Genomic DNA, 21,094 nt, shown 5'->3' on the forward strand with positions numbered 1-21,094 from the left:
GGGTCTCTAGGTACAGATCACAGGGAGGAGAGTGTCTGTGGTGGGAACCGGGAGGGGCAGAATTGAAATGGACATTCCAGTTGGGACCTGGCTTCAGTTGCTTTTTGCATAGTATAAGGGCTTGTCAAGGGACTGAAGTGATAGTACAGTGGTAGGGCGTTTGCCTTGCATGCAGCCGACCCAGGTTCGATTCCCAGCATCCCATATGATCCCCAAGCACTGCCAGGGGTAATTCCTGAGTGCAGAGCCAGGAGTGACCCCTGAGCATTTCCAGGTGTGACCCAAAAAGAAAAAAAAGGGGTCTTGTCAAGAGCCTATGAGTAAAATTCTGCCCAAATCAGAAGTGGAAGGCAGAGAATAATGGGGTATTCCAACCTGGGAGAGACCTAAGAAGACAACTCTCCCTATATGAGTGTGAAGGCACTTGCCTTGCATGTGCCAACCTTGGTTTAGTTCCTAGCATTATCGAGTACCACTAGAATTGACCCCTGAGCACCTCCAGGTGTGGCCAAACTCCCACCCTCCGCCCAAAAAAGACAGACCTCCTTTCCTAGGTCACAGACTTTATTCCTACAACCAGGGCCAGAAAAGAGTTTCATCTGCATGTTTCTCATGGGCAGGGCTTTAATCAGGGACACGTGGGAACAGAGGACAAGGAAAACAAGCTTCTCTGGCCTTAGCAACAAGACACATTGCCTGCAAAGAAGCAGATGATCAGAAAACCCTCTGGAGAGGGAGGCTGCCCACACAGCCTCTAGAGCAAATGGGCAGACAGCATTGCCACCTGGTACAAGAGGGAATTCAGACCCAGAAAAGAAGCAACAAAGTGTTTTTTAAAAGTAATGATCAATAGTCCTAGGTCTCACAGGTAGGCATGCTAAGGGCAAGCGCCTACCCAGCTTAAGCATGGGACTTCCTGAGAAAGTTGGTGTGGGATTACAGAACTGCCTCCCTCCTCAATCCAGCCCCTCTTTTGCCCTCTGAACACTTTTCTTAGTTCAGTGAGTGACTTTCAGTTTTCTGTTCTGTACTCCAAGGGCTCTTTGTGGTCTGTGGGGAGAGGCAGTTTTGGGGCACAGAAACCTGAGGTTGACCTGTGCCCTGTCCCATTGACCTGGCAGTCACAGGAAGTTGCCACTACCCAGGGACAAAGCTGGTCCTACGATTCATTCAGCTGGTCAAGGGAGGTATCAGGGTCAGCAATGGTCCTCAGAACTCCAGGTTAGGGGCAGGGAGGGTGGACTAAGTTCTGGAGAGCCAGATGGGGGGCCCTGTGTCTTGTTTACTAGGTAGTCAGGCATCGATGGCTGAAGAGCTGGTTGATGACGGATGGGTCAGCCACGGTAGATGTGTCCCCCAAGTTGTGGTCATTCTGAGCAATCTTCCGAAGCACCCTCCTCATGATTTTACCTGGGGAACCACAGGTCTCTGGTTACCTACTGTTAGTAATGATCACCTTCAGCCTGCCATGGCTTTCATCTGTCCACCTCCACTACCACTGGACCTTGCCCACTCCCAACCCCTTGAGGTCTTGAACATACCTGAGCGGGTTTTAGGCAAGCCAGGTGCATTCTGGATGTAATCCGGTGTGGCAATGGGTCCAATCTTTTCTCTAACTGTAACCAACAAACAATAAAGCATTTTTCCCCCAGTAGCTTTAGCCAGGCACCTCTAAACCAAGTTAGAGATGCCTTTGTTCCCCAGTTATTTCCACTTCAAGGCCCTTCCGGAGTCATTCTTAAGCTCACTGCCTGTCTCTGGTTTTAACACAATGTTCCTTTACTATTTTAACTTTATGAAACCCATTGCCAGAATCAACCTGCTAGGTCTGAAATCCTAACTTACTAACAATATGATGATGGGCAAGTGATTTAATTTCTCTAAGCCTTGATTTCTTCATCTTCAGAATGAAAGTAACAATAGGATCTATTTCTTGGGGGTGGCTATGGGGATTAAGTGGATTAATTCTTTTCAAGTCCTTAGTTCAGTGGTGGCACAGAGACATGTGAGCTACTATTTTTCTAGTGGAGATGAATAGGAAGGGGGCGGCCAACCCTAAGGTCCTTGGAATGTGTGGTTTGGAGAGCTGCTCATTCTGGCCCTTTCCTAATAACTCGTCATGGTAATGGCCCTCAACTAGACCCCCTGGTCCCTTTCTGGGGTTGCTCCTCACTCTGCTTCTTCAGCTCCTCGGTGAGGGTCCTGCTGAAGGTGTGGCCATCGCACAGGGTGACAAAGCAGTAGAGGCATTCGCCCTTTACAGGATGTGGGTGGCCAACCACAGCTGCCTCTGCAACAGCTTCATGTTCCACGAGTGCTGACTCCACTTCTGCTGTGCTCAGAAGGTGCCCTTGGGAAGGGAAGAGGAATGCAGTGAGAGAACCCCCCATTCCCGCCTTCGCCACAGCCTCTGCTTCCTCTGGGCAGGCTGACGGTGGGAGCGCGGTGCTTCATTCCTCACATCACAGGCTTCCAGATGCCCCACCCTCCCAGTTCCCCTCCCCACAGCAGTCCAGTGTGCTCACTCTTCTTACAAAACCCGTGCTCAGAACTGACTGCCACACTGCAGACAGGGTCTGGACAGAGGACATCTTCGCTCTTAGAAGGCTTTGGCTCAGAGGTACCGGTCAGTAGGACAATAGCATGTGGCCCTTACCAGACACATTCAGCATATCATCAATCCTGCCTGTGATCCAGTAGTAGCCATCTTGGTCCCGGCGGCAGCCTAGAGAGAGAAATAATGTACAGTGAAATAATACCCCCACATAGTACTCATGATCCATGTTACCAAACTGTCACATCCACTAAGCCTTCTAATAAGTCTGCCCGGTGCACTGGGGTTTCCAGGATCCAAGATGATACTCTGAGTTTTCATTATTGTTAGACAACTCTTGTTTTGCTAGGGTTAGTCTGCATGAGCCAATGGGCTGCCATTTTGCAGTAGGAAACCAGTGTGGTGTCTATTTTGGTTGTGTTCTCTGATTATTTCCTCTGGGGGAGGCCAATATATTGTGGGGAGTCCTATAAATTGGCCCATATAGTGAGGAAATGAAGGTTCCTGTCAATAACCGAGTGAGTTGGAAGTGGGTCCCCCAAACTCAGTGAAACCTTCAGATAACTGTAGCCTTGAGTCACAGTTGACTGCAACCCACAAAATACTCTGAAGGAGAACCTCCAAATCATCATTCACATAGATTATGATTCTCACAAATTTAAGCTACCAAGATGAGAATAACTTATTCTGTAGTCATAGATAAAATGGCCACCTAAAGCCTATTCTCCACCAATCAGGCAGTTTTTTTCTAAAGAGCAAGTTACAGTTCATCTCCTTAAAATACCACTAAGCTTGGAATAAAATCCAAACTGCTCACCAAGGCCACATCTCCCTCCAACTTCATGCAACATACTTTTCTTTGATCCCCACACTCCAGCCACACAGGCTCAAGCTTATTACTCAGACATTTCAAACCTGTGTCTCTGCACAGATGCATCTAACTCCAGATTTCTCCATACCTGGCTCTTCAGCCTTCAGATCTCTGTCACTTCAGAGAAGCCTTCCATCACCGTGCCCTGTATGGTGACTGTTGCAACAGAGACTCACCTATAACACTGTTTCTTTTCCTTCCTAACCCTTCTCACTAGGATAAGTTTACTACTGTCTTATTTGTGAGCTTCCTGTCTCTCCCCTTACTAGAGTGGGATTATCCTCTGTGCTGAGATCAGTGCACAGGTGCAGGAGGTACCAGTAAATATGGGTGCATGGATGGGTAGATGAACACATGGGCAAAACACAGATTTCAAATAAGGGGATACTCATAATAGGAAATTAATGAAATTTCATATATTTCATAATGAAATACATGAAATTATATGCTTCCACATGCCTCATGCCTTTAAGCACAGAGACAATGAAAATGAGAACCTCTTTCCTCATACATCACACCTCAAAATGTACCACGTTCAGGTTCATTGCTGCTCTGAGAGTCTTCTTGATAGTTTTGCCTGGACATCTGACATTGCCATGTAGGACATATGTTTTTCTTTACTCTGTTTTTCTTTATCTCTAACCAACTTTTTCTGAAAAGATCAGGTACAGTCTTACTGGGAGGTGTGGGAGGGAACAAAGCTCACCATCTCCTGTCACATAGTATCCAGGGAACTTCTTAAAGTAGGTGTTCTCAAAGCGTTCGTGGTTCCCATAGACTGTGCGCATGATCCCTGGCCAGGGCTGCTTGAACACCTGGAGAGTGAGGAACACACAGCAGTAACACCTGCCTTGTCTCACTGGAAGAGAGTCACAGTTCTGCCGATTCTGAGGCGGAAATTATAGGAAATCCCTTCTAGAAAGAGGACAAAATATAGACTTTAGAAATAGAAGCTTGGAATCTGGACTCTGCCACATACTAAATTGTGTAAGTTCAGGTAACTAACTTCACCTCTGTGAACTTCAGAATCCTCACCAATAAATTATTATTTAAAAAAAAAAACCCAAAAAACAACCTCTAATTCCTATAATTATTCTGAGGAAAAAATTATAAGGAAATTGCCTAACACAGTGTTCTGGTAGCAAGGAACAGTTCATACATTTGGTCTTCTTTTAGGTAATCCTTCAATAAAGCAGCTCTACTTTGATACAAAACATAAAAAGAAATGGGGGCTGTAGAGAAGGGAGCACCAAATAAAAGGTGTTGGGAGGATCCTCCCAGGATGGGAGATGCAAGCAGAAAGTAGGCTATAGACGGAACATGACTGCCACTCAATGCCTCTTTTGCAAACCACAACACCCAAAAGGAGAGAGAGAACAAAAGGTAATACCCTGCCACAGAGGCAGGGGGGGATGGGGGGATGGGGGGTGGGAGGGATACTGGGATCAGTGGTGGTGGAAAATGGGCACTGGTGGAGGGATGGGTACTCGAACATTGTATAATTGAAACCCAAGCACAAAAATTTTAAGTCCACAACTGTACCTCATGGTGTTTCACTAATAAAAATTTTTTAAAAAAGAAAAGAAGAAATGGGGGCTGGAGATATAGTAGGTAAGGTGCTTGCCTTGCATGCAAATGACCCAGGTTTTATCCTGAGCACCCCATATGATCGATCCCCTCATCCCTGTCAGGAGTGATCTCTGAGCAGTCAGGAGTTAAGTCCTGAGCATCACCAAGTGTGCCTCCACCCCACCCCCCACCAAAAAGAAAACCCAGAAAAAGAAAGTGAAACCAGGGGCCAATGTTATGGCTCAAAGGGGTGAGCCTGGTATGTGTGAAGTTTCATGTCCAGTCTCTGGCACCACATACTCCCCAACTACCAGCACCATTGAGTGTATATCTGGTTACCACCAACACCAAAAGACACAAAATGAAACCAAGTATTGCAGGGAGTGGCCCGTTAGCTTCCTGAGTATCTCTGATTAGCCCCTATATAAAAGTGGGGCCCCCATCAAGTCTGCCGGAGGGGAAAGGGTGTTGCCCCATTCGCCCTCTCCTCTCTGGAAAGAAAGATGGCGGCCACATGGGAGCCTTGTGGACAGCAGGTATGAGCCGGGAGTGTGGGGGCGACTAAAACCTCATGGGAAGGGGGGCGTTTCGCTCCGCCCTTCACGCCCTACCGAGCGGCTCTCCAGCACGGCCACGACTCCAGAACACAGAAACCAATTTCTTAACTATCTGACTTTCAGTAGAAATACTTCCAGGGTCAATAGGTAAAATAGCAGAAATCCAAAACCAACATTTAATTCTTGAACCCAGCTGTAGAAAGCAAATCACTTCACAATGCTTTTTCAGCATGTCTGATTTGGGGGGGGGGGTAAACTCTAAATAATAGTGGCGAATCTTTTATTGAAACAATCTAATCAAAGCGGATAGAGTGTTAACTAGAATTCATCTGCCTCACAGGGACGGGGAGGGGTGGGGGGTGGGGTTTTATTGGGGTTCTTCATGGGAAAAAATAAGTATTGGTAAAGGGAAATGTGTTTGATATTTGCATGACTGAGACATAAACCTGAAAGCTTTGTAACCTTTCCCACAGTGATTCAATAAATAAATTTAAAAAAAAAAAAAAAAGTGGGGCCCCAAGGGCTGGGGAGAGAGTACAGGGGTTAAGGTGCATGCCCTGCATGAGGCCAACCCCCGTTTGATCCCTAGCACCACATATGGTCCCCAAGCACTGCCAGGAGTGACACCTGAGCACAGAACCAGCAATAGCCCTGATACTTAATCACCAGGTGTAATTCCCACCAATAAATTAATACAACTAATAGTAATCAATTACTGACTGTTATGTGCTAAAGAAACCCTTCATCATGTGGATAATGTAACTTCATCCAGTAACCATAGGAAACAAAGGCAATGTTATAATCCTTTTCATCAATGAGAAAATTTTAGATTCAAAGGGATTCGGTAACAGGAGAGACAAAAGCAGGATTTGGGCCCAGAGATTTTAACTCTGGATTAGCAGGATTTTAACTCCAGAGTCTAGATGTTTTCTCACTACATAAGGACACCTTTCATACCTTTGCAAAGGAAGAGTGGGGACTTAGTCTTTCAGACCTAAAAATTCCCATCAATAATCTTGGAGCAGACTCTGAAAAAGCCCTTGATTTGTTTTTATTTGGCCATATCTCATAGTACTCAGGGGTTACTTCTGGCTCTGCATTCTGAAATAAGTTTTGGAGCACTCAGGGGACCATATAAGATTCCAGGAATTGAACTTGGGCCAACTCTGGACAAAGCAAATACCCTACCTGCTGTACCATCACTCTGGCTGAAAGGGCCCTTGAGAGTCTCACGGGGAGGGGTTAGGGAGATGGGTCAAAGGACTGGGCCACATACTTTGCGTGCAGGAATCATGGGTTTGATCCTAGGCAGCCCAAAAGACAGAGATGCAAATGAAAGTCTCCAGGACTGCCTCCCAGGATTCCCCACAGAGAACGGATCGATTCCTCAGTCATGGAGTTTAACCACAGAAGCTCACAGGAGAAATTGGGTTCCAAACCCTGAAGCAAAATAAGTGTCCCTTGGTAGAATTCTCCTGCCAGTCCCTTTCAGAGACCCTTAAGTATCCAGGGACTCACCAGATAACCTTCAGCTTCACCTTCCAGTTCCTCACCAGACTCATTCAGGATTGCAGGAGCTACACCAAAGAATGGGAATGTCTGGAAGCAACCAGGAGACAGGACATAAGCAGAGGTATGAGGCAACAGTGGTTAAGCTCCCTACCACTCTCAAGCAGTCCTAAGCCCCAAATTCCTCCCACATATCAGCCTAGTTTCCCATCCCCTAAGCTAGCCAGATGCTTAAGATACTGCTCCAACCTCCCCCAGAACCACACAGGGACCCTCACTCACAGCAGAGCCAGGCTTCATGGGTGTGGCACCAGGCAAGGGTGTCAGCATGTGGCCACCCTGAGGAAGTGAGAGACCAAGGACCTGAGTCAGTCTTCCACATTATCCTCAGGCCCCACCTTCTGATGAATCCCTTACTCACCGTTTCTGTCTGCCAGAAGGTGTCCACAATGGGACAGCGCTGAGCACCTACCACACGGTGGTACCACAGCCAGGCCTCAGGGTTGATGGGTTCACCCACTGTCCCAAGCACCTGTAAGGAGGCCCGGCTATACCTTGGGCAGGGGAGTGGAAAGAGAGGAAAGTTCTGAGTACCACCATGAACCAGGAAGACATGCCCAGGTTTCTGTACCCCTTCTCTATTCCAGGTCAGGGGACTGGAACAGTGGAATGAAACACTAGACAAAGGCCAGCACCCAGTTCTGAAACACGCTACAGGGAAGGGGCCGCAGCTAGGAGAGGGGGTCTCACTTGGTGACAGGCTCATCTCCAAACTTCATGAGCAGGCGGATAGCCGTGGGTGCTGTGTAGAACTTGGTGACCTTGTATTTGTCCACGATGCTCCATAGACGGCTCACATCTGGGTAGGTGGGGATCCCCTCAAACTAATCCAATAAAAGCAGATCATTCTTGGCCCATCCCAACAGACCCTCTATTCCCCTATATAACCTAGAATTTCTTACCAAACCCTGGCTTTAATACCTTACCAGAGAAGCTAAGAGACCTTCCCTGGCAGAACTCTCCTTTCTCCAGGAAATGGGTCATTGATAAGCCCCTCTTCCTCTAGATCAAGTAGCCTTGGGAGGGAGTTAGTCAGCATCATCTTATCTACCCCCTGGGAAGGCCAGATGGTAACACATCCCACCTAACTTCTCACCAACACACTGGTAGCACCATTGGCCATTGGCCCATAGGTGACGTAAGAATGGCCAGTGATCCATCCGATATCTGCTGTGCACCAGAAAACATCCTCTGCATGGAAGTCAAACACATACTTGAAGGTCGTGGCCACATAGAGCATGTAGCCTCCAACTGTGTGTACCACACCCTAGGGGAGGAAACACGGCATCATGTTAGGGCCTGTGCTCATCCTGTCAGTCTGAGCAGAGCTACAGGAAAACTTCTTGGGATTCTGGCCCTGCCAGTTCCCTTCGCACAGCATCCAAGCATCCATTCTCTTCGTTCCCTTCTCCCCATCTTCCTGCTTAACTCCACACATATATAGCCAGTGCATCATTCATAGCCATACCCTAAGATGGTATTTACAAGTGAAATACACACATCATTCACACACATGAACACTTCTAGTACAGTCACATCTAATAGTGTGTATGTTGTGCATATGTCATACATAATTACATGTTGACAAAGTCAGTATGGGAGAAAAGAGAAAATTTGCTTCACTCACTCATTCAATATCCTATTCATGTGGACGAGGCCAAAATTGTGTTTGAAAGCCCTTTGAGAGATAATCTTGTCAAGAGAAGAATGTAGTAGTGATGTAGTGAGTGGAAGATAGTGATATCTTTTAAGTCAGTGGATGAGTTCATTTTCTTATTCTGACTCCCACAGGTGCCTGGGAGGTGCTTGTGTTAATAGTGTGGCATATATGGTTGGTCCTGGAGCCGAAGAGGGATCTCTGTGTTCATCCTTAGCCTTGAGTTAAGAAGGCAGCTCTCTTCAATATGGGCACAAGAATGGGCCATCGGTATTATCCACATACACTTTTCCACCTTTTCTTTGCACCATGAAAGCCTCCATGTAAATTACCTCTTACTAGTTTTTACCACCCAGTGACTGAGAGTTTATCTCTTTGATTTAGAAAAGAAAAAGTCACATTTCTGAAGCACAAGATTATAAATTCGTATTATTACATGCTTCCTAAGAAACTGCTCATTCCATACACATAAAGCATCACACACACACACACACACACACACACATACACACACACACACACTTGCCTTGGGTTTTCCTGTGGAGCCACTGGTATACAGGATGAAGAGTGGGTCCTCTGCATCACACCACTCTGGCTCACACTCACTCCCTGCCTCTTTCATGAGTTCATGCCACCACAGGTCAACCCCCTTGTTCCAGGATATCTGCAGAGGGAAGAAGACAGAAGAGGCAGTGAAGATCTATGAATAGTTCAAGATGGGAGCAGCTCTGTCCCTGCCTTACTAGGCACCTGGAGGAATGGAATTTGTAGGCAGGGTTCTGCGATGAAGAAAGGGCCCTACGAGGGTAAAACAGGGACAGAGTGAACAAATAAAATAGCAGACCTCCTGGATACTCCCAGCACTGTCATCTTCCCCCATCTCTATTCGGAGCTGCTTTACCCAGCTTTAACATGAGGAGAGCCCCTTGTTGGTCCCCCCAACCTTTCTAAAATATACTGGATATATAATATTATTATAGTACTTTCTTTTTATTATGTCTCAATGTAATGATTATATATTTTTATATATTGTGAAATGATGAGCTTGTTCCCTTCTCCTCCTTCCATTATTAGCTTAAATTGTGGTCATATAAAAATAGAGAATAGTGAACTAAGGCTGCAAAAGTCAGGGAAACAAAGAAACTGACACAGTGGAAGAGGGTTAGTGACACCCTGATAGTGGAGTAGTGAAGTAGCAGTACAAATATAAAACAATAATATGAAAATTATTGTAAGCTATGTTAACTCAATAAAATAAAATAAGTTACCTATTAGGAAGGGCTGGAGTGACAGCACAGCAGGTAGGGCATTTGCCTTGCATGCGGCCAACCCGGGTTGGATTCCTCTGTCCCTCTTGGAGAGCCCGGCAAACTACTGTGAGTATCCCGCTCGCAGGGCAGAGCCTGGCAAGCTCCCCGTGGTGTATTCAAAATGCCAAAAACAGTAACAAGTCTCACAATGGAGCCGTTACTGGTGCCTTCTCGAGCAAATCAATGAACAACGGGACGACAGTGCTAGGACAGTGCAGTGCTACAGTGCTACCTATTAGGAAAGACTTTCCCTGAATAGTACCTGGTAGATTCCCACACCTACTATTAGCCCTACTATTTCTTATGTAATAGTATTATACAACACTGTATTTTTTCCCACAGCTTTCCAGCTTTTTTTAGTTGTTTATGCAATAACTGTTTCCCTAATTAGTCAATAACTTTTATGAGGGCAAAGATATACCTGTCTTTCCCCCATCCACCCCACCCCCCTGTTCCCAAGACCTAACAAAATGCTTGGCACTCAAAAATTCACTCAGCAAAGTTTCACTGGATGAATGGATATGCACACACAGACCTATATAAGCACATTATGGGACAAGTGGCTCATTGGCAGGAATGCAGACACCACACCATTCAGAAGTGTAAAATCAGGAACCTATAGGTGAGCCTGTTCCTATGACTTATTAGTGAAACAACTAACAAACAAACAAACAGAAAAACAGTATTGGTTCAAGCATCTTTTTCCCTTCTCTCTCTCTTTCTTTCTTTCTTTCTTTCTTTCTTTCTTTCTTTCTTTCTTTCTTCTTTTTCTTGTTGTAATTTTGTGCCCAGGGGGCACACCTGGCAATGCTCAGGAGTTATTCCTGGCTCTGCACTCAAGAATCACTTTTGGTGGTGCTCAGGGGGATCATATGGGATGCTGGGGACCAAACCTGAGTTTGCTGAATGCAAGGCAAGCACCTTACCTGTTGTACTATCACTCCAGTCCCTTAATCACCTTTTACTGTGTATCCACATCTCATGCATAGTGGAAGTTCCCACCCTAGCTCTGTTTCTGTCTTTACAACACTGGCTCCAACCGAGGTTTCCTAAGATATTAGCTTGAGACTCCATTGATCAGAAAGCTTTGCTTTAAGTTTAAAGAAGAACCAAAAACAGTCAGCAACTTTATAAATCATGGTATTTTTATTTATTTTATTTTATTTTGCTTTTTGGGTCACACCCGGCGATGCACAGGGGTTACTCCTGGCTCTGCACTCAGGAGTTACTCCTGGCGGTGCTCAGGGGACCATATGGGACGCTGGGAATCGAACCCGGGTTGGCCGCATGCAAGGCAAACGCCCTAGCCGCTGTGCTATCTCTCCAGCCCCAATCATGGTATTTTTAAAAACACACATTTTAAAAGAAGAGCTGAAACAGGGGGTAGGTCTTTTGGTTTGTACGTGGCCACCCACGTTTGATCACCAGCAACACATATGAACCCTGAACACCACCAGAAGTGATTTCTGAGCACAAAGCCAGAGAAGTAAGCCCTGAGCACTGCCACGTGTGGCCCCCAAACCAAATTAATTAATTAAAAGAAGGACAAGGCTGGACTTCTCTCAGTAGAGGGATGTCCCACTATCCTAGAGTGACTCTAATAACTACTTTTTTATCAGTCACCCTGAAATTAAAAACAAAATTTTTTGTTTGTTTTTTGTTTTGTTTTGTTTTTAGATCACTCCCAGCAATGCTCAGGGGTTACTCCTGGCTCTGCACTCAGGAATTACTTCTAGTAGTGCTTGGAGAACTGTAAGAAGTACCAGGGATCGGAACTGGGTTGGCCGTGTGCAAGGCAAAAACAATGTACTATCGCTCCAGCCCCTAATTTCTTGAAATATTTATTGAAATGGTTTTACTCTTTCTATTACATCACTTTTATGAACATGAGTCTATTGCTTGATGCATAAGGTTGGATTCCCAGTATTTGAATCAAGTTTGCCATTTATCAGCTATATATGACTTTGGACAAGTCATTTTACCTCAATTCATTTGTTATTAAAAGAGTAATTGTTGGAGGTATTGTGCCGCCAGCAGGTCAACTTGTACTTGCAGGATGGGTGCATCAGCAGCCTGATGGTGCCTTCAGGCTTCCTGATACCCCAAAATTGCCACTGTGCCTTTGGCCGGACCCCAACAACTTGGGACCAGGTTTACCAAGAAATTAAACAGCCAAAAGTTAGGTATGTGGGAGCCATGCCCACAAATCACCTCCGGCTCAGCTATACAAGCTCAAGTATTGACCTTATTTCAGACACTCATAAATAATCTCAAAAGAGATCAGAACCACAATTAATCTTGTGGCTACACAAGATTGAACAGAGCAGGGTAAATCTGAGGGGGTGGGTCAGCCTAGTGCCCATCCAAGCAGAGCCACCAGCAGCCACTTGCTTCTACAATCCAAAATCGCCACCATACCCCTGGCCTGACTCCACCATCTCAGGACAGACCTCACCAAGATACAATCTGCTGAAAATTCAGGTATGCAGGTTTTGTGACTGAAATCTCCAGGCTTTCACAGAGTTGGGATGGGCTATCTCCTCACCACTTCCCAATACTCCTGGAAGTACTGGCAGTCATTCCCATAAACCAACTCCAGTGCCACTATATAAGCTCTACTACTGGCTTTGCTTCAGAGACCCATAAATAAATCTCAAAAGAGATCAAAAGCCACAATTAATCTTAGACCTGCGCATGACCAAACAGACCAGTGTAAATCAGAGGGGGTGGGTCAGCCTAGTGCCCATCCAAGTAGAGCCTCCAGCAGCCACTTGCTTCCACAATCCAAAATCACCACAATATCCCCAGCCTGACTCCACCATCTCAAGATGGACCTCACCAAGATATAATCTGCTGAAGATTCAGGTATGCGAGTTTTGTCACTGAAATCTCCAGGCTTTCTCCGGGTCAGGATGGGATACTTTCCTCCACCTCCTTATACTTCCCAAAGCCCCGGCAGTCACATCCACACCCCAAAGCTGCCACCCAGTTGAAAAGCTACTCCAGCATTACTGTCCCAATAAAAATACCGAATGCCCTGAACAAACACCATGACCTCTTAGCACCTATATTGCAAACTATAATGCACAAAAGGAAAAGGAGAGAGAGAGAGAGAGAGAGAGAGAGAGAGAGAGAGAGAGAGAGAGAGAGAAGGAAAGTGCCTCCTGTTGAGGGAGGCTGGGGGGGGTTGGGAGGATGATGGAAGACAAACAGGGGACATTGTTGGTGGGAAATGTACACTGGTGGAGGGATGGATGCTGAATCATCGTATGACTGAAACCCAATTATGAACAGCTTTGTAACGGTGTATCTCACAAATACTCAGTTAAAAAAATTTTTTTAAAGTAATGTGTATTTTGGAACTGGAGAAATAGCACAGTGGGTAGGGTGTTTGCCTTGCAAGCAGCCAACCCGGGTTCGATTCCCAGGATCCCATATGGCCCCCTGAGCACCGCCAGGGGTAATTCCTGAGTAGAGAGCCAGGAGTAACACCTGTGCATTGCCGGGTGTGACCCAAAAAGCCAAAAAAAAAAAAAAAAGTAATGTGCATTTCATGCCCAATTCAATCAGCTTAATCTATGGCTCCCACATTAAAAAAAAAAAAAAGAGTAATTGTTCATGCTCTAATGGCGTTACAGGATTTGGGGAACATCAACAAAGAAAGATATTAACCAATTAATATCAAATCTTGTATTATTCTTGGGGGGGGATCTGACAAATGTCAAGAGGATAGATTACTAAATTATCCCAGGAGATGATTTTAAGGCATAATGATAGCAAATGTTTGGGCTTTGCTTTAGTTGTCACAATGTTCTTTTATATTTATTAACTTCTTCGATGTTCAATGGCCCTAGATGCATATAGACAGTATGATGTTAAGAGAAATATCCTACTCCAATTACATAACTATATGGTCATTTATTGTGTGCATATTTGCTCATAACAAACAAATGATTAGATACATACCTTAATAAATTATAAAATGACCTCCAGTCACTCTCTTCTTTTTACATATTTTTTTTTTCTGGTTGGGGGTGGCCATTCCCAGCAGTAGTCAGGGCTTACTCCTGGTTCTGTGCTCAGGAATCTCTCCTGGTGAGGGTTGGGGACCATATGGGGTGCTGGGGATCGAACCTGGCTCAGTTGTATGAAAGGTAAGTACCCCACCACACTGTATTATCTCCCCGGCCAGCTTTCTAAACAGTTTTATCTTCCTCATGTTAGAGAATTCTGGCATATAAGCATAATAAGAATGACGAGTCCAAGTGAACTGAAGCACCATTAAAAAGAAAAACAGAGAGAGACTCTAAAAACCATTAAAAAAAAAAAAACTTTGTTTTAAGTGGAATTGCTATGCAGGTCTACACATACAATGTCTCAGGAATACTCCCCAGCACCAGCAAGTGATCCTCTTCAGGTACTGACATTAATATTTTTAAGCAGAATCCTGTGGGTATTGCCTTGAGAAAATTATGTTGGTCTATGGTACTGCTGTGAACTGCCATAGAAAAGGCACTAGCACATATATTAGGCAGATAGGCAAAGCAGATCTAACTAAGGTTATTCTGTAATGTAAAACTATTTCCTCTGTGCGTGGAGGAAGTGAAGGAGCGGGACTCCAGGTGTAGAGCTGATAGCATCAAAAAGCAAGCTGAGTTCAGTTAGTGGCACCAACACTGTCTGTGGATGAAGTGTGTGCCTACAAGAATCCCAGAGCTTTGGTTGGGTTTGGACTTGGATTTTGGGGTCACACTTGGCAGTGCTCAGGGGCTCTGGGGTCGTTTCTGGGGGGTGTGGACACCATGCAATGCAGGAGACTGAACCAGGGCCTGCATACAAAGCATGAGCACTAGCCATTTGAGCTACCTCCCTGCCACCCCTGGGACTAGAGCTTTGAACCAGAAAAAAGGTTTGAATTTTCTAAAATAAGAATTGAGGAGGAAGATCTCATCCTTGGACCAGGAGAGCCTCGGTAAGGGCAGTTGCCAAGTGTGACAGAGGAACATGAGGAAGCTCAAAGGTAATTTGATTGAGGAGGGCACCTGCAAGTGGTTCCAGCCCTTCCTGGAAGATTGCTTAAGGATGATGAGATTGGAACTTGGCCAAGATTTCTGCAGCTTTGGCTGCAATTTCAGACCAACAAGCCTGGGCTTTGTAACCCTATTTTCATGACCTCTAGTTCTTTGATGACTGATTGTTTCACCTCCAAGAAATAAGAATCCTGGAACCTGTAGCTTGAGGGTCTCTGGTATTAAGGATTATAAATAAAGATTGTTCCTCTAGAGACACCATCCTTTTTGTTGTTGTTATGTTTTGGACCGCACCCAGTGGTGCTCAGGGCTCAGCACAGCTCCTGGCTCTGTGCTCAGGAATCACTCTATCAGGCTTATTACACTTAGGGAAAATGAGACAAGAGAGCCTAAGTAACTTGCCCTTGTACACAAAGTAGCAGATGATGCAGTCAGGGTTTGAAGCCAGGAAGCCTGGCTCCAGCATCCATATTCTAACCACTAAGTTTGTCATCTCTGCAAAAAGAAGAAGCTTTGGTCATTATATGAGTGTTTTGTTTGTTTGTTTATTTGTTTGTTTGGGCTACACCTGGTGGTGTTCAGGGGCTGCTCCTGATTCTGTGGTTGGGGTCAGTTGTGGACATGCTGGGGACTGAACCAGGGCTCCAGGATATGAAGTAAATGCTGCAGTTCTTTGAACTATGTCCAGGGTCCCCTGTCCTGAGTTTTTAAAGGAAAACCAGTTGTCCCCTGGAAATCAACTTTTTTAAAAATGTTTTTTATTTTTTTTTGTCATGGTAATAAGAATAGAGGAAAAGGGGATTTTTATTTGCCATTAGCCTAAGAGGTAATCATAGCATATTTTGAATTAGACTCTACAAGTATGGTAATGCTCAGAATAAGAGAAGACTTTATGTTTCAGTGAGGGATGTGGTTTCCTATTATTTTATTTATCTTTTAAATTCTTTTAAGATTTTTTTTTAAGTTTTACTTTTCATTTTTTGGGCCACACCCAGGCTATTACCTGAATTTACTCCTGATTCTGTTCTCAGAGATCATGCTGGGAAGTGCTTAAGGAAGCATAAAAGTATATGCATATAAACACATATGTATACATATATCTATATGCAAAACTGGGGTCAGCCTTGTATACGGTAAGCCAGCCCTTGCTTTCCTTTTAAGAATTTATTATCATTTCTCTGCTACAGTTAAGGAAGCTAGAGTCAATATAGGAAAGGTGACAAATTCCAGATCACACAGCTAAAAACTGATCTTTGGACTCTCCTCTTTATGCAAATCTGCCTTGAGTTCCCACTTAGGAATTTCCATTGTCAGAATCACCTACAACGTGACTGTTGTTCAATTTGGCACTAAATATATCAGGGTTTATATCAGGGTTTATCAGTAGTTTGTAAAACCCAAGTTGCATATAAACATATTTAGGAACCTGCTTTTCTTCTGTCCTATAATAAAACTGAGACTGTCATTTATAACATACATCTAATTTCATTTATATAATATACATCTATTTCACAAAACTGATACTGAAATTCTCTCTCTGCTCCTCCTATATCTCCTGACTTTGCCCAGCAAGGTACAGCAAAATCTGCACTTCATTGGTTCCCTCTCCCACAAGATCCTGAGCAGCAGAAGGAAAATGAGCTGTCTTTTACTACCTTTCTGAGATCCATGCTCTCTCAGTTCAGAGTTACTAATTGTGAAACTTAAAACAAACAAACAAACCCATAGGGGCTGGAAAAAGCACAGGAGATCTGCACTAGACATCTGCCTAGTATGTGGCCACCCATACCCAGCACTCCAGGAGTGGCCAAATTGACAAAGCACAGATGGACACACAGATAAGCAGGTGGGAAGCAGACCGGAAGCAGTGCCCAAGGCAATGCAGAGGTGGATACCTGGGGTTGGATGCCCTTGGGTTTCTCTTTCAATTTGCCCTGTTGAGATCCCATGGAAAGGGAGGATGGGATGAGTAAGATTGGAGTATAGGGTATTAGGAGACAAGATGAGCCCCACAACTCTCACTGCCTCCTTTTACTCAGGGTTCCCTCTCACTGGCCCTGCCAACACTCATTTCCCCCGTCCCAGTTCCTGTACTCAAAATCCATATGGTGATTGGCATCTCCAATCTCTCTAGATTAGGCTACAACCTCTCTAGGCCTCTCAAGGTCTCTCAAGTTAAGCAATCTCAGGAGTTTTGTCCTTCGGGAGCCTAGAGCCTTCATGTTCCCCAGACTTAGCGGCCACCACTGGACCTTCCACCATTTCTATCAGGTACACTGAATCCAAAGCTAATGAGCCTTAGAAAAAGGACCAGACTCTTCCCCTTCCCTGGTGAGACCACAGGTAGACCACTCAACCACAGGCCAGTAATTAAGATGACTTCAGTCACTGAAGTTAGCCCATTTCTAAGTTAAGCCTGTGAGTTCTTAATGTCCCTCAGGATACCACAGACAGCACAGTCTCCCTTCTGCTTTTTGTCTCTCGCATTAAGTTCCCAAGGTACAAGGAAGCTTATACCTATATTCAAGGTCAAAGTCCCCCAGCTCCAGAAAGCCTGCAAGAGGAGACATTTCCAAGATTGCTCTCAAATTCCTCACATTATGATAAGGAAACAAGAAGGACATTAGGAACTTCCAAGGCAGAAAAAAGGAGCTAATCTAAGCACTGAAAATCAGAGCACAGCAGTGACATACCTGCACTTCTGGGCATGATCTCTTAATTGGTGGGGCCTGGCTGGGAGAGTTTCCTGTGCCCAGTTCAGCACGCCCAAGGTGCTTGACCACAATGCAGCATCTTACCGGGAAATCCCTGAAGGAAAGAAAATCATGACTGTGTTGGTTGACTCAAGAAAATTTGGCAGGATCCACCCCTGCCCACATAGTTTAGGGGTGACAAAGATAACCTGGCACTGAGAAAGGTCTAGTCAACCCAGAGAAGTAGTCAACTGACCAAATATACTTACTTTTCCTGACACTTCTCCAGGGCCTCATCAACCAGGTCCTTCAGGTTCACAAGCTTTTCACCTCTGTAGAAGGCATCTTTGGGGAGCAAAAGATATTCCAGGTCTTAGAAAGGCATCAACTCCTAGTCTTTTAGCCCTAGTGAATATGATGTTCATTGAGCTATTACTCATGACCTTTTTAACTCTAGATTTTCCAGCTGATCTGAGCTGACAGAGGGTTTGATGAGGTGAAACTGAAAGGTAAAGGGTAGGCGGTACACCTTCAATTCTGAGCAGTCCCAAGTACCAGCTAACTGATTAGAGAACAGCCATAGTGTGGGAGTTCTGAAGAAGGCATAGGACAATTAGTCACCTGCAGTGATGAGAAGGCTACAACTGGAATCCAGGATCCGTTCACATAGAGACTCTGCAGAGAAACCTGCAAACTAAGGAAAAGAAGAAAAACTAAGAGAGAAGGGGAACACCAGTGGATTGAATGAACAAAGAAATGTTCCAATAAATAGGAAACCCTGGGGAACTTAAGACATGATCCTAGAAGAAATTGGATAACTGAAATGAACCTATAACATAAACATTCTAAACTCCTTAGTCCATTTCTTTTTTGCTTGTAGACCACCCCAGAAAATGCTCAGGAGTGACTCATAGCTCTTCACTAAGGAATTACTCTTGGCAGTGCACAAGGAACCATATGGAATACCAGGGATCAAACCTGATCAGCTGCATACAAAGCAAGTACCCTACCAACTCTACTATTTCTCCAGCCTCCTAAACTCCTTAGTTTATTTCTAAGATCCTCCATCATCTAGTCCCATCCTACTTCTCTAGAGCCCCCCACTCTCCAGGCACCATTTTTTTCCAACCCAAATTCCTACCACAATGGAGTGCAAAGCTCCAAGGCGGGCACATGCCAGCATGGCCACCACAAGCTCTGTGATCATGGGCATGTAAATGGCTACTCGGTCACCCTTCCGAATACCTGCAAGTAAAGAAAACAGTCCATGAGGGCAAGAGAGATAGTACAGTGGGAAAGGCGCTTGCCTTGCATTCTGTGTTTTGGTCCACAACCCCATATACAGTCCCCAGAGCCCCTGCCAGGACTAATCTCTGAGCACTGCTGCTGGGTGTGCCCTCTCCCAAAATAAGAAGAATACAGACCATGGGCCCTTCTTGCTGCTACCTGCTACCTTCCATCAGATGTATCCCCAACCCTATCTGACTTTTTCTGTTCTGTTACCAGATTTTTTTTTTCATTCCATGTCTACTTTTCTCCCAGTCCTCATATACCCCAAGGTCAAACACTCTAGTCCCCTTCCCATACCCCCTTACTCACCCTGTTTTCGAAGAACATTGCTGAACTTACATACTTGGACCAGAAGCTCTTGGTATGTGATCTGGGAGGCCTCCTCTGGTTCATTGCCCTCCCTGTAAAACATCAGAAAGAAGCAGTGATTAGACTGTATAATCTCTTCCCTAAACAAAAAATAGGAACAGTTACAAAATTTATTCACCAAGGCCTGGTAATGTCCCGGGAGGGTGATTATCTGCCATCACACCCTGAGCTTAATACTGTGATAAATTAATAGATAAATAAATAGACACTGTGGCCTTTAAATTACACTTTATACCCAAGTTGTACACATGAGCTATGTGTCATTGGAAATGTACTGTCCATCTCTGAGTCTCAATTAGGCTGATAATGTGGGGTGGAAGTCTCTTATTCTCCATCTCAGGGATGTATTAAGGTGAAATACCACAAATGTGATTGCTCCTAAGGATAGTGTCAAGGCTTCATTGGTGTTATTCAAAGTGAGTCAATTCCCAAGTGACCTAGGAAATTTACTAAAATAGGTTCCTTGATACAGATAGAGCTTCACAGACAAGCAACAGCACAAGAAATTCATAACTTTGAAAACATTTTTGCAAGAAGCATTAAAAGATAGGAGAAACTTCCTACCAGGTGGCACTGAGTATGACATTCACTAATAGTGAGTCTGGCTGCCCTCTACTAGATTAAGAAAGGTTAAAAACATAGCAATCAGGGACTGGAGTGATAGCACAGCGGGTAGGGCGTTTGCCTTGCATGCGGCCCAACCCAAATTCCATTCCCAGCATCCCATATGGTCCCCCGAGCACGGTCAGGAGTAATTCCTGAGTGCATGAATCAGGAGTAACCCCTGTGCATCGCTGGGTGTGACCCAAAAAGCAAAACACAAACAACAACAACAAAAACAACAAAAAACATAGCAATCAATCATCACAAATTGAGTTGTTTTTGCTCTGTTTTGTTTATTGGGCCATATCCAGTGATGTTCAGGGATATTGATGGAGGAAAGAAACACTGGTGGTAAGTCTGGTGTTGGACATTGTATGACTGAAACAACTCTATTATGAACAGCTTTGCAAAGCATGGTGTCTTAATAAAAGTTAAAGGAAAATAAAGGTAGATCCCTGGACTACAGCTGAGACCTACTACATCAGAATCACAGAATCTAAAATCTGTTTCTTTTTTATGCAGCATCTTTTTTTTATATAATTTATTTATTTATTGAATCACTGTGGGAAAAGTTACAGAGCTTTCAGGTTTAGGTTTCAGTCATGTAAATATCAAACACATTTCCCTTTACCAATACTTATTTTTACCCGCGAACCCCAATAGAACCCCACCTCCCACCCCTCCCAATTCCTGTGAGGCAGATGAGTTCTAGTTAACACTCTATCTACTTTGACTAGATTTATTGTTTCAAAAAAAGATGCACCATTATTAGAGTTTACGACCCCCCCCAAGTCAGACATGCTGAAAAAGCATTGTGAAATGATTTGCTTTCTACAGCTGGGTTTAAGAATTAAATGAGGTCGCGCAGCCGCAATAGTGGCCGTGCGGTTTTGGATTTCTGCTATTTTACTTATTAACCCTGGAAGTATTTCTATTAAAAGGTAGATAGTTAAGAGATTGGTTTCTGTGCTCTGGATTCGTGGCCGTGCGGGAGAGCCGCTCGTGGGGGCAACTGGTGACCT

At 44.7% G+C, this 21,094-nt stretch overlaps 1 protein-coding gene across 1 annotated transcript in view; it reads right to left on the minus strand.

Annotated features, from left to right (window-relative positions):
- Positions 1-531: 531 nt before the first annotated feature.
- Positions 532-21,094, minus strand: part of ACSS2 (acyl-CoA synthetase short chain family member 2) — a 70,858-nt gene continuing 50,295 nt past the window's right edge. The window contains exons 3-18 of the mRNA XM_056121750.1: positions 19,410-19,501; positions 18,952-19,055; positions 18,432-18,504; positions 18,080-18,155; positions 17,811-17,925; positions 9,304-9,441; positions 8,217-8,387; positions 7,811-7,944; positions 7,482-7,614; positions 7,343-7,399; positions 7,070-7,150; positions 4,132-4,240; positions 2,657-2,725; positions 2,174-2,350; positions 1,542-1,616; positions 532-1,410 (exon numbers count right to left, since the gene is read on the minus strand). Coding sequence (XP_055977725.1) covers positions 1,286-1,410; positions 1,542-1,616; positions 2,174-2,350; positions 2,657-2,725; positions 4,132-4,240; positions 7,070-7,150; positions 7,343-7,399; positions 7,482-7,614; positions 7,811-7,944; positions 8,217-8,387; positions 9,304-9,441; positions 17,811-17,925; positions 18,080-18,155; positions 18,432-18,504; positions 18,952-19,055; positions 19,410-19,501 — 1,729 coding nt within the window. The 3' untranslated portion in view covers positions 532-1,285. The remainder of the gene's footprint in view (positions 1,411-1,541; positions 1,617-2,173; positions 2,351-2,656; positions 2,726-4,131; positions 4,241-7,069; positions 7,151-7,342; positions 7,400-7,481; positions 7,615-7,810; positions 7,945-8,216; positions 8,388-9,303; positions 9,442-17,810; positions 17,926-18,079; positions 18,156-18,431; positions 18,505-18,951; positions 19,056-19,409; positions 19,502-21,094) is intronic.

This window comes from Sorex fumeus, unplaced genomic scaffold, assembly GCF_029834395.1.
Source record: "Sorex fumeus unplaced genomic scaffold, SorFum_2.1 ptg000044l, whole genome shotgun sequence".
NCBI classification, from domain to species: domain Eukaryota; kingdom Metazoa; phylum Chordata; class Mammalia; order Eulipotyphla; family Soricidae; genus Sorex; species Sorex fumeus.